Here is a 13,444-nt window from a genome sequence, read left to right on the forward strand (position 1 = left end):
GAGTAGGTCACACCAAACGAAATGAGTAAAAATCCAACTGTTCGTTTTGAGTTAGATGTACATATATTATTTGAGTTAATTTCGTGAGAATAAATTAGTATTTGACTAACTGATTTTATTCATGAATTATACTCAATTTGTTTTGGTAATTTTCCTTCATAATATTTGAGTATGGAGTACTTATATGGATCAATTTAAAAAGACCCTTAATTATTATTCATTCCAACTAAATAATCTTTCATCTCTCACAACAACCTAAACAATTGAGTAGATATGACTAAGATTCAAAATTGTACACAAGGGTTCATGGGAAAAAAAGGGTTCATGGGAAAATTCTACTGGAACATTCTGTCAACAAACAGCAGCAGCAGCAGCAGCACACATCTTTTTCAACAAGAGACCTGGAGAGTGTTTGCAAATATTGTAAGTAGATTTACTGTATCTTTGTGCATATAGGCTACATAAATGTATTGGGTATAACTTGTGTTCTTTACAAAGGTTTGCAGCTAGTTAAGGTCACAGTGAGGGTAATGTGCAAGCCCTCTAGTCATGACTTTTTGCATTTATTACAAGCTATGCACAGCTGCATACAATGGTGTGTACAATGAAGATAAAATGCACAGGTAGGCCTACATATTATCTACATGTATCTATTATGGTGTTCAATGAGGATTACATGTGTAAAAGACTTGGAAAAAGTATGAAGTAAATAAGCAACATGATTATACGGTATTCCTTGATTTTGGTTTGGCCAAGTAATTATTGGAATCATAAATTAACTAAGCCTCACATGGTGTCAGTTATTGTGGGCTCGCCTATAAGGCGAGCACACTTTAGATATTGTCATTATTTATTTATCTATCAGGCAATCAGTAGACGGGATCTTCGGTTCCTTTCTACTCCTACATACTTAGTGAGAAAATGAAAATAAAAACATCAATGTGTTCAGTTTACAGTGGCGAAGTGTGCTATTATTTTTTATAGCAATCGGCCAAATGGTGGCGCTGTAGGAAGCCTTCGAAAGTGCGATCTTTGAACAGGTATAGCTCATGCTGTGTTATACATACACCCATGAAACCTGTATACACTTATGCGTCTCCTCATGCCGAACAACTTTTTCCCTCTAACTTTTGACCTCTGACCTTTAGGTCTCCCACAATTCGGAATTATATGAAAAACAGTAAAAATCTATCTCCTCCTGGGATTTTCGCGTCAAGTGCACAAAACTTTTTTCACATGAACTTTGGACCAATACGGTCAGATTGATCAACCAGATTTTTTTTAAAGTGAAATATAATTTTTTAATAATTTAATCAATATTGCGGTTTTATGCAAATTATTCTTCGGCCTCTAAATCATACATGCAAAGGTACACGTTCATGGCATTTGGCAAAGATGTGGAGGGTTAGTCAAAGTATCACTGAAACCAATTTTATTCCAATCGGCCAAAGGGGGGCGCTATACGAAGCGTTTGAAAATTCAAACTTCAAACGGGCATAAGTCATGACTCGTTTCGTTTGAAGACATGCAACTTGTTATACGCGTGCTTTGACTCGAGCGGAAGACATCTGTGTCGTTGTTAAGTAAGCTCCGCCCTTCGATTTTCCGCCATTTTGAGCAGTTTGTAAAACGCGTAAACCCGCTTTTATTCTGGAATTTTCGCTCCACGTGCACAAAACTCTTTTTTACGTGAACTTTGGACCGATATCTAAAGATCTGTCAGATCGGATTTCTTTAAAATTGAAACATGCTTTTTTAAATAAATTCAATGAATATTGCAGTTTTATGCAAATTATTCTTCTGCCTCTAAATCATACATGCAAAGTAACATGTTCATGGCATTTGGCAAAGATGTAGAGTGTTAGTCCAAATATCACTAAAACCAATCTTACCCCAATTGGCCAAAGGGGGGCGCTATATCATTTTGAGCAGTTTGTGAAACGCTTAAACCCATTAGGATTTTTTTTTGTGCAATTTGCATGAAACATTCTACACACAATCTAAGGACCTTTATCTAATATGCCTATGAAGTGCACACACACAAAAAAATAAAAAATAATAATGAATATAGCTGCAAGCAGCGATAAAGTGGCCAAAGCCAAAAACACCTCAAATCATGAACACAGCCTGCAATGGGTGTGAAATCTTGCAAGCACATTCCCAATAGGTCAAGGAACAGATACCACCCTTCTTACATTGGCCTGTTATAGCGCCACCAGCGGGTCAACTTTTGCACAACACATTTTTCGAACAAAATAGACCAATCTTTGACGTCAGTAACGTCAAAGAGAGCACTGCCTGCGATCTTGACATTTTGTACTTTTATAGCCATTGTTTTCCGGCTTGAAGCGAGCCCACAATTGTTTCGAAGGAACAATATTTTTCTAGTTTGAATTATTATCTTTTTTTTTCTTCAGAAATGCTCAAATGACCAATTTACAAGCTCAAGATTGTGAGCTGTAGATCAGCTATATCCACTATTTTTTGAAGTATACAATTATTATTATTAACTATATCCCTGTAAAATTGTGTTGCAGATATTAAGCATTAGATGACATGATGTTGTCAGCCAGCAGACATCAAGGATAGTTGGCCTGCCTTGTTAGATGTTTACAGAAATGGTTACAGGAATTAGACCTGAATGTGACAGACATCTTGTCATTGTAGTTAACCACTTGTATACCCTAGCATCCCTATCCTGGGGGAAAATACCAGATCTATAATCTCACGTCTTCTTTTTTACTCTCTTCCCCTCATCTCTGTCTTCCAGGTTAGTGCAAAGTTCAGGATGATCACCACACTGAATCTTGAGCCAAAATGTATGGCAATGTTGGACTTCTATACCCCCAAACTACTGTCCATGTTCCAGTCCAAGAAGGGCAGTTTGGGCACAAATGAGTATTCTACTTCAGGTATGAAACTTTCATTTACTCTAACTGCTTTAATTATATTTCACCTGGCTAATGACAATAATTACTACATTAATTTATGCTAAACTCATCTTTATCCCCTGCAACTCTCTCTCCTGATTATTCATTTCTAAATGTATGTCTTAATAGCTACTAAGGACAGTCTCCCAGCTTCCGTTGCTAAAACTGGGTTGTGGAAACAATTGTATTGCCAAAGTTTATGTTAGTTTATGAAAGTGCAGTCATACTTTTTCTTTATTGTTCAAATAATTATGTTTCTATTCTGCAGAGAGGAATCCCCAATCAACGAACACGAGAGGTCATCATCCGATGTCTCGTCGACCATCTGGAAGAAGAGAGTGTCAAGATCAAGGACTTTCAAGTTAGTAAAATATTTTTTTTGACGTTTTAATGTGATCGTGGATGAGACCATCACATGCAAAGAAACAGCATAGTGATGTCCAGAGCAGGTTGTGACATTGGCTGAATGGCTGTTGCATCCGTTGCATGTCTGGTCCAACTTATTCAAGATTATGCCCAGGGCTGCATGTGTGGAGACAGCTAGGATTGCTCAATGTGTGTCTGTGTGTCTTGTAACATTTAGCCTGAAAGTGAGCTCTAAACAATTATCTTCACAATGTGTGCAGGAAGGAAGCTGCTGGTGCACCTGTCAGAGTAGAAGAGAAGTTGACAGAGGAGGTGATGATGAAGAAGAAGATGAAGATCTACCTGCTGCAGAACCAAGAGGACTCAATGAATGAACCTACTGATGTAGGTATTGTGATTAAGGGCATCACTGCCCTCAACAATCTTGGGGATCTGCTGCTATCTGTTGGGACTGTTCTATGCCTTTAATCTGAGATACCCCAAGAACCTCAGATATGGTCTTGAGATGTTCCAAAAAGTACTAGTTGAGTTGGATCCCGGACACCTTTCAGCCAAAGTTCAGAGACTGAAAAAATGTCTGCTTGCCGACTACTGTTCAGCAAGATGCTCTCAGAACGTGGGTATAACCAACTGAAAGTGGATTTATTGTCAAAACAGCATTTTTGCAATGGTATTTGTTGCTGATAGTAATTAGTTCATGTAAAGTGTTTGTTTCTGGTGCATTCGAGTCATAATGCAAACAGGTCAGTTTAGCATATAGACATTACACGTGTGCATAGTCAATATGTTTAAATGTTGAGCTACTGTAAATGCTTATTTATTATTTCATATTCCAAGTTGTGATTTCCTTTCATGCCAAATGGCCTCTGACTGTCTTCTTTAATGTATTTTGTGGTTATGACTTACTGTTTATTTGATGGGCTCATTGTTCTTATGGTGCATAATGTTTGACAGACTGCTTACTTACAGTATGCACAGTTCAATTAGAGGTACTTATATACAGTATTGTGAACACACACTGCTCTTTAGTAAACTTTAACATTTTTAAAAGTGTCAGGGATACCCCTTTCCTGATCATTATCTTTAAACATATTGTTTTTGCAGGCATTGTTGCATGTCATTTACATACTAAAGTATGTTGAATGTTCATACTTGATGTGGTGTTACAATGGTCAAAATGAGTTGATTAAAAACATAATTATCTGCATAATTATTTCATGTGTATTCATTTGACATCATGTACTCCTGGAGTAAAAGGTAAAGTAAATGAAAGGGGTAAAATGGTACTATATGAATTAAATCAATAAAAGTAAATGAATAGAGTAAATGTGACATATTTGTTTTGTTAAATCATACTCTAATATTCAATTAGATCTACTTAATATTTCAATGTATTTACTTGTAGTCTTTTGTGGCATTGACTAAATCATTTAATTAAATCTACTCAATTTCTTTAGGTCATTGTACTCAATTTTAGTTGTTAATAAGTACGTAAAAGTTTTGGTTACTTTTACTCAAATTAATTGAGTTTCATTTACCTGATTTCATATCAGTAATATTTACTCAATATTTTTGAGTGTAAAAATGTTTCACCAATAAAATTGAGTAGAGCCTAGTTTTTGTTCTAAGAGTGTACACTGTCTCTCTGCGTTCTATGATCCTATAGTTTACTGAGACGCTACGCTGTCTCTCTGCGTTCTATGATCCTATAGTTTACTGAAACGCTACGCTGTCTCTCTGCGTTCTATGATCCTATCCTATAGTTTACTGAGACGCTACGCTGTCTCTCTGCGTTCTATGATCCTATAGTTTACTGAGGCGCTACACTGTCTCTCTGCGTTCTATGATCCTATAGTTTACTGAGACGCTACGCTGTCTCTCTGCGTTCTATGATCCTATAGTTTACTGAAACGCTACGCTGTCTCTCTGCGTTCTATGATCCTATCCTATAGTTTACTGAGACGCTACGCTGTCTCTCTGCGTTCTATGATCCTATAGTTTACTGAGACGCTACGCTGTCTCTCTGCATTCTATGATCCTATAGTTTACAGAGACGCTACGCTGTCTCTCTGCATTCTATGATCCTATAGTTTACTGAGACGCTACGCTGTCTCTCTGCATTCTGTACATTGTGGTATTAAGGAATTGACATGAATATGATGTGCAGTGTGGGTTATGGGGTGGGGTGAGCACAGTATATGAGGGATTGAATGTAGAAGTCTCAGAAGTAATGTTTACTCTCAGTGATGTCAGCATGCATGTATATCAGGCAGACATTGGACAGACAGACAGACAGACAGACAGACAGACAGACAGACAGACAGACAGACAGACAGACAGACAGACAGACAGACAGACAGACAGACAGACAGACATTCAGTTGTTTATTAGTATAGGATATACAAATATTTCCATAGACAATAGAAGCAGACACACAAGATACAAGCCATTATTGACACATGTTATGTGATTACATGACTGTTGCCTTCAATTAAAACTACTGATTCCACGGGAATATCTTTACAGTTCTACATTACACAATTTCCAGTCACTGAGAGGTCTCACGCGCACGCACGCACGCACGCGCACACACACACACACACACATACACGCACGCACGCGCGCGCACACACACACACACACACACACACACACACACACACACACACACACACACACACACACACACACACACACACACACAGTGTGTGGTAATAGTAGCTAAGCTGTGGAGCGCTGGCAGAGGCTTTGTGAGTCACACCACCAAGAACAAAGACCCTATTACTGAACACCCCCTCCACCTCCCCTCTCCCTCTCTCTCTCCCCCCTCTCTTCTCTCCCCCCTCTGTCTCTCTGTCTCTCTGGGTTTGTCCACATATCTGGCTCCGAGGTTGGTGAAGAGACCAAACGCCACTGCCTATGGCAGCATCATTACTCCATTAACTTTGAACTTTCACACTTGAGCAACTTAATGTGAGTGTCAACAAAGTGACGTTCTCCCAGTGTTTACAGCAGGTCTGTCCTATTGGTTAGAGAGTGTCTCTACAGGAACCTGTATTGAACCCTTTGAGCTCGTGACCCCACAACGGCATAATGCATCTTCCATCAGAGACCTAATGCCTCTTCTGGGTTATTCTCTTAACATGGGAGTGGATGGAGGTCAATGCATCTGTAGCGAGATATGTGGACGACGTACCCTCTCTGTCTCTCTCTCTCTCTCTGTCTCTCTCTCTCCCCCTCTCTCTCTCTCTCGCCCGCTCTTTAATGCTGTGATGAGTGTGTTTCCTTTGCCGTCCATCCTGTCATTCTCTTTGGGGACGCTTACATACCTCCACCCTGGCAACACACACACGCACACACGCACACACACATGCACGCGCACACACACACACACACACACGCACGCACGCACGCACGCACGCACGCACGGACGGACGCACGCACAGACACACAAAAGCACCGGAGCTGAACAGAACAGGACCTTTATGGACTCAAATTAATGCTCTCTCTCTCTCTCTCTCTCTCTCTCTCTCTCTCTCTGCTTTAGTGGCATGCCTGCCAAAGGCTACATGCAAGTCCATTATAATACATGACAGCAAAAATAGTACAACTAATGTTGGTTAATTATTCAGGTTGTACAGTTTGTTAGTTAATTATTCAGAAAAGCCACTTAGAAGTGGCTGCTATTGCTGCTACTCGAAACTGGTAAATGAAAACATAGCCTATATCTTAACCTCCGCCTGACATTTCTATTGTAAATACCATTTATTTTTTACATTGTGTTTTATTTTACGACAGTTTTTTCTGATGATCTCTTCTGCATATAGTACTGTTTTTATATCTGTCTGTCATTCAATGTTATATGAGTTTAAAAAAAGGACGTCAATTTAAATAAGCCATGATTGTGCTTTCTTGGGTGTATCCTTTTAGTTGACCTTGTACCAGTGAACTATACTGCCATGAAACTGTACAGTTTCCTATGCGACCTTCTAATAGAGTCTTCATATCAAAAAACAATCAGATTGTACAGTAACAGTCATTCCATGTCTTCACTAACTCCAGCACAGCACTGCTGGTGTTGACCAGTGTTGATTTTCACAGCAAATCTGGTTGTAGTTTTAGTTTTAGTTATAGTCTTTTGAATAAAATATCACTTAGTTTTAGTCCTATTTTTGTGATAGTCTAGAATAGCTTTATTCGACTACGAGGCTAAATATCACCAGACTTTAGTTGACAACATCTACAGTTGATTTTGTCGACACAAATCTATTTTGGCGGGCCGTGATGGCGTCGCAATGCTTGATTTTACACTCGGTTGCATGCTGAAAATAGTCGACCTACAAGCTCCAACTTGTAGATCTGCATGCACATAAATGATTAGTTCTACTGCATCTCTTGTCCACTTGTCCCTCCCTAACGTTTTAGTCTAGTTTTTATTTGTTGACGTAATTGTCAACAAATAACTTGGTGTACTGTAGTAGACTGAAAATGATCACAGTACAGTGCTAACTAAGGTCTGCTTTGCCATGTATAAGTGGTTAAACTGAAGTGATATTGATACATTCCAAATGTTATCAAAGTATTGTGACTCTGAGGCATCCCTGCTGGACTTGGGTCACGGCACCCTGGGGTGCCCTGACACCCTGGGGTGCCTGGGGCACCCTGGGGTGCACCAGGTTTGAGAGGAACAGACACTGCATGGGGTCACTGATCTCCACTAGTGTTGTTGTACTCCAGTCAATGACTTGTCTCAAGTCTAGTCTCGCGTAGCCAGACAACTATTCCACAATCTCCGAATGCTATATAGAGTCTGGAACGGCAGCTCCTGGACGGCGAGTATCGGAAGTAGACACTGCTGCACGGAACTGTAGTCCCCTGGTAGTCCCATTGGAAACATAACAGAAGCACACTCGCACAGACGGAGTCATTCGAGTAGCATATTCTTGTAATGGGTGTATAGTTTAAGAAAATATTTGAAAACATCATGGAAGTAACACCAACAACACCAGAGAAAGACGAAATAACGCCCCAACATTTTTGAAAGGAGACATAGCGCTTCCAGAAGGACGTATTATTGCTACTGCACCAAGGGAGCGGTTGCGTCACATCCGCTCTATCTCGCACTCATCGTATCTATTTTCGTGCCCCAGACTGTATGCCGGGAGCATTTGCAAACCGCGGAGGCAACAGTCTGGCCACGCGAGACTATCTCGAGTCAGGACTCGACTCCCAATTTTCCCCCTCGGACATGGTGTTGACTTGGACTGGCTTTTAGGTGGACTCTACTACAACACTACAGACACTGCATGGAGTCACCCATCTCCAGCCATCCGGACACGGGGCAGCACATTCTGCTGATCCCAAAACACAGAGGCCCCTGTTCCACCCTGCTTCAACCCACTCTGTTCTCCTCCTTGTTCCACCCTGCTTCAACCCGCTCTGTTCTCCTCCCTGTTCCACCCTGCTTCAACCCGCTCTGTTCTCCTCCCTGTTCCACCCTGCTTCAACCCACTCTGTTCTCCTCCCTGTTCCACCCTGCTTCAACCCGCTCTGTTCTCCTCCCTGTTCCACCCTGCTTCAACCCACTCTGTTCTCCTCCCTGTTCCACCCTGCTTCAACCCACTCTGTTCTCCTCCCTGTTCCACCCCGCTTCAACCCACTCTGTTCTCCTCCCTGTTCCACCCTGCTTCAACCCACTCTGTTCTCCTCCCTGTTCCACCCTGCTTCAACCCGCTCTGTTCTCCTCCCTGTTCCACCCCGCTTCAACCCGCTCTGTTCTCCTCCCTGTTCCACCCTGCTTCAACCCGCTCTGTTCTCCTCCCTGTTCCACCCTGCTTCAACCCACTCTGTTCTCCTCCCTGTTCCACCCTGCTTCAACCCACTCTGTTCTCCTCCCTGTTCCTCCCTGCTTCAACCCGCTCTGTTCTCCTCCCTGTTCCACCCCGCTTCAACCCACTCTGTTCTACTCCCTGTTCCACCCTGCTTCAACCCACTCTGTTCTCCTCCCTGTTCCACCCTGCTTCAACCCACTCTGTTCTCCTCCCTGTTCCACCCTGCTTCAACCCGCTCTGTTCTCCTCCCTGTTCCACCCCTCTTCAACCCACTCTGTTCTCCTCCCTGTTCCACCCCGCTTCAACCCACTGTTCTCCTCCCTGTTCCACCCTGCTTCAACCCGCTCTGTTCTCCTCCCTGTTCCACCCTGCTTCAACCCACTGTTCTCCTCCCTGTTCCACCCTGCTTCAACCCGCTCTGTTCTCCTCCCTGTTCCACCCCTCTTCAACCCACTCTGTTCTCCTCCCTGTTCCACCCTGCTTCAACCCACTCTGTTCTCCTCCCTGTTCCACCCCGCTTCAACCCACTCTGTTCTCCTCCCTGTTCCTCCCCGCTTCAACCCACTCTGTTCTCCTCCCTGTTCCACCCTACTTCAACCCGCTCTGTTCTCCTCCCTGTTCCACCCTGCTTCAACCCGCTCTGTTCTCCTCCCTGTTCCACCCTGCTTCAACCCACTCTGTTCTCCTCCCTGTTCCACCCTGCTTCAACCCGCTCTGTTCTCCTCCCTGTTCCACCCTGCTTCAACCCACTCTGTTCTCCTCCCTGTTCCACCCTGCTTCAACCCACTCTGTTCTCCTCCCTGTTCCACCCTGCTTCAACCCACTCTGTTCTCCTCCCTGTTCCACCCTGCTTCAACCCGCTCTGTTCTCCTCCCTGTTCCACCCCTCTTCAACCCACTCTGTTCTCCTCCCTGTTCCACCCCGCTTCAACCTGCTCTGTTCTCCTCCCTGTTCCACCCCGCTTCAACCTGCTCTGTTCTCCTCCCTGTTCCACCCCGCTTCAACCCGCTCTGTTCTCCTCCCTGTTCCACCCTGCTTCAACCCGCTCTGTTCTCCTCCCTGTTCCACCCCGCTTCAACCTGCTCTGTTCTCCTCCCTGTTCCACCCTGCTTCAACCTGCTCTGTTCTCCTCCCTGTTCCACCCTGCTTCAACCCACTCTGTTCTCCTCCCTGTTCCACCCTGCTTCAACCCACTCTGTTCTCCTCCCTGTTCCACCCTGCTTCAACCCACTCTGTTCTCCTCCCTGTTCCTCCCTGCTTCAACCCACTCTGTTCTCCTCCCTGTTCCACCCTGCTTCAACCCACTGTTCTCCTCCCTGTTCCTCCCTGCTTCAACCCGCTCTGTTCTCCTCCCTGTTCCACCCCGCTTCAACCCGCTCTGTTCTCCTCCCTGTTCCACCCTGCTTCAACCCACTCTGTTCTCCTCCCTGTTCCACCCTGCTTCAACCCACTCTGTTCTCCTCCCTGTTCCACCCTGCTTCAACCCACTCTGTTCTCCTCCCTGTTCCTCCCTGCTTCAACCCGCTCTGTTCTCCTCCCTGTTCCACCCTGCTTCAACCCACTCTGTTCTCCTCCCTGTTCCTCCCTGCTTCAACCCGCTCTGTTCTCCTCCCTGTTCCTCCCTGCTTCAACCCACTCTGTTCTCCTCCCTGTTCCACCCTGCTTCAACCCACTGTTCTCCTCCCTGTTCCTCCCTGCTTCAACCCGCTCTGTTCTCCTCCCTGTTCCACCCCGCTTCAACCCGCTCTGTTCTCCTCCCTGTTCCACCCTGCTTCAACCCGCTCTGTTCTCCTCCCTGTTCCACCCTGCTTCAACCCACTCTGTTCTCCTCCCTGTTCCACCCTGCTTCAACCCACTCTGTTCTCCTCCCTGTTCCACCCCGCTTCAACCCGCTCTGTTCTCCTCCCTGTTCCACCCTGCTTCAACCCGCTCTGTTCTCCTCCCTGTTCCACCCCGCTTCAACCTGCTCTGTTCTCCTCCCTGTTCCACCCTGCTTCAACCTGCTCTGTTCTCCTCCCTGTTCCACCCTGCTTCAACCCACTCTGTTCTCCTCCCTGTTCCACCCTGCTTCAACCCACTCTGTTCTCCTCCCTGTTCCACCCTGCTTCAACCCGCTCTGTTCTCCTCCCTGTTCCACCCTGCTTCAACCCACTCTGTTCTCCTCCCTGTTCCACCCTGCTTCAACCCACTCTGTTCTCCTCCCTGTTCCTCCCTGCTTCAACCCACTCTGTTCTCCTCCCTGTTCCACCCTGCTTCAACCCACTGTTCTCCTCCCTGTTCCTCCCTGCTTCAACCCGCTCTGTTCTCCTCCCTGTTCCACCCCGCTTCAACCCGCTCTGTTCTCCTCCCTGTTCCACCCTGCTTCAACCCACTCTGTTCTCCTCCCTGTTCCACCCTGCTTCAACCCGCTCTGTTCTCCTCCCTGTTCCACCCTGCTTCAACCCACTCTGTTCTCCTCCCTGTTCCACCCTGCTTCAACCCACTCTGTTCTCCTCCCTGTTCCACCCCGCTTCAACCCGCTCTGTTCTCCTCCCTGTTCCACCCTGCTTCAACCCACTCTGTTCTCCTCCCTGTTCCACCCCGCTTCAACCCGCTCTGTTCTCCTCCCTGTTCCACCCTGCTTCAACCCGCTCTGTTCTCCTCCCTGTTCCACCCTGCTTCAACCTGCTCTGTTCTCCTCCCTGTTCCACCCTGCTTCAACCCACTCTGTTCTCCTCCCTGTTCCACCCTGCTTCAACCCACTCTGTTCTCCTCCCTGTTCCACCCTGCTTCAACCCACTCTGTTCTCCTCCCTGTTCCTCCCTGCTTCAACCCACTCTGTTCTCCTCCCTGTTCCACCCTGCTTCAACCCACTGTTCTCCTCCCTGTTCCTCCCTGCTTCAACCCGCTCTGTTCTCCTCCCTGTTCCACCCCGCTTCAACCCGCTCTGTTCTCCTCCCTGTTCCACCCTGCTTCAACCCACTCTGTTCTCCTCCCTGTTCCACCCTGCTTCAACCCGCTCTGTTCTCCTCCCTGTTCCACCCCGCTTCAACCCGCTCTGTTCTCCTCCCTGTTCCACCCTGCTTCAACCCACTCTGTTCTCCTCCCTGTTCCACCCTGCTTCAACCCACTCTGTTCTCCTCCCTGTTCCACCCTGCTTCAACCCACTCTGTTCTCCTCCCTGTTCCACCCTGCTTCAACCCACTCTGTTCTCCTCCCTGTTCCACCCTGCTTCAACCCGCTCTGTTCTCCTTCCCACACAGTGCTGGAAAGGAACTAAGTACATATATACTTAAAGGGATATTTCACTTTCAAAAAAAAACTTTTGGTAATTGTATCATCTAATCAGGCTTTTATGAACACCCTGAACAGTTTTTAATTTGCTTCATTCAATATTTAGATATTTGATGTAAATGTTACCAGGCCCTCCAGGCCCAGAGCCTCTCCCCACACACACCCATTGTAACTTCAAACTTCATTTTAACCATGATAGATTCATTAAAAACACCCATTATCTTTTCTGGTGACTCATACTACCCTCCTAATACGTGAGCAGGCTGTGTTTTTTCGCTAACTTTTTTCATTTATTTTTAATATTTTTTTTTTTGTATTTCATTTTTTCCATTTTCCCAAATAATTATTAAAAAATAATGGGTGTTTTTAATGAATCTATCATGGTTAAAATGATGTTTGAAGTTACAATGGGTGTGTATGTGGAGAGACCACTGCTCCCTGTTGAAAGTGGAATATCCCTTTAAGTACAAAATATACAATATTTGTTCTTTACTTGTGGATTTCCAATTTCCAATACTTACTATTACTTCTACTCCACTACATCTTGGATCCAAAATAAATAAGTATATTCCTAACTTAGACTGACGGAACCATTGCTCTATTGACTTTGACCTCTAAGGAACTATTGCTGTATTGACTTTGACCTCTAAGGACCTTCCAGGAAGAGTGCTCATGTGCGTCTTGCGGTGACACGCTTCCTAGTTTCTTCTTTTTTTCGCACTGATTTTTGACATTGCACTACTAGGTTGTGTTGGTAGTTTCTGAGTATTTTTGCTTTGTTTAACAATGACAGTGAGATACGTGTTTGCACTAACTAGCATTGACTGCTATGGTCTCTTTTGCAAGACACTTTATGTATATATACTTATATATTATTCGCCCCCTCTATTGATGCACCTTCTCTTTATTGGTACTGTACTGCTCTTGTCTTTGTTTTGTTTTTTTCCCTCTTATCTATCTTTTCTCACGTCTCTGTAACTTTGTAAATAACTGTATACTGCTGTGCTACTACTGGACAACTGAATTTCCCCCTTGGGATAATAA

The 13,444-nt window shown here is 44.6% G+C and overlaps 1 protein-coding gene across 1 annotated transcript; it reads left to right on the plus strand.

The window, feature by feature from the left end:
* Nucleotides 1-284: 284 nt before the first annotated feature.
* LOC308301605 (uncharacterized protein) lies at nt 285-4,242 on the plus strand. Its single transcript, XM_080745643.1, has 4 exons — nt 285-423; nt 2,771-2,912; nt 3,199-3,291; nt 3,557-4,242. The coding sequence occupies exons 1-4, from the start codon at nt 307-309 to the stop codon at nt 3,586-3,588; spliced, it is 384 nt and encodes a 127-aa protein (XP_080601769.1). The 5' UTR covers nt 285-306; the 3' UTR covers nt 3,589-4,242.
* The last annotated feature ends 9,202 nt before the right edge of the window (nt 4,243-13,444 follow it).

Source organism: Nannobrachium achirus (genome assembly GCF_963921795.1).
Source record: "Nannobrachium achirus genome assembly, chromosome: 17".
NCBI lineage: Eukaryota > Metazoa > Chordata > Actinopteri > Myctophiformes > Myctophidae > Nannobrachium > Nannobrachium achirus.

Coding starts and splice junctions, on each gene's coding strand:
- LOC308301605 (XM_080745643.1), top strand. CDS start 307: ATGGGAAAAAAAGGGTTCATGGGAAAATTCTACTGGAACATTCTGTCA. Junction 424..2,770: donor GGAGAGTGTTTGCAAATATT/GTAAGTAGATTT, acceptor TCTGTCTTCCAG/GTTAGTGCAAAGTTCAGGAT. Junction 2,913..3,198: donor AAATGAGTATTCTACTTCAG/GTATGAAACTTT, acceptor TCTATTCTGCAG/AGAGGAATCCCCAATCAACG.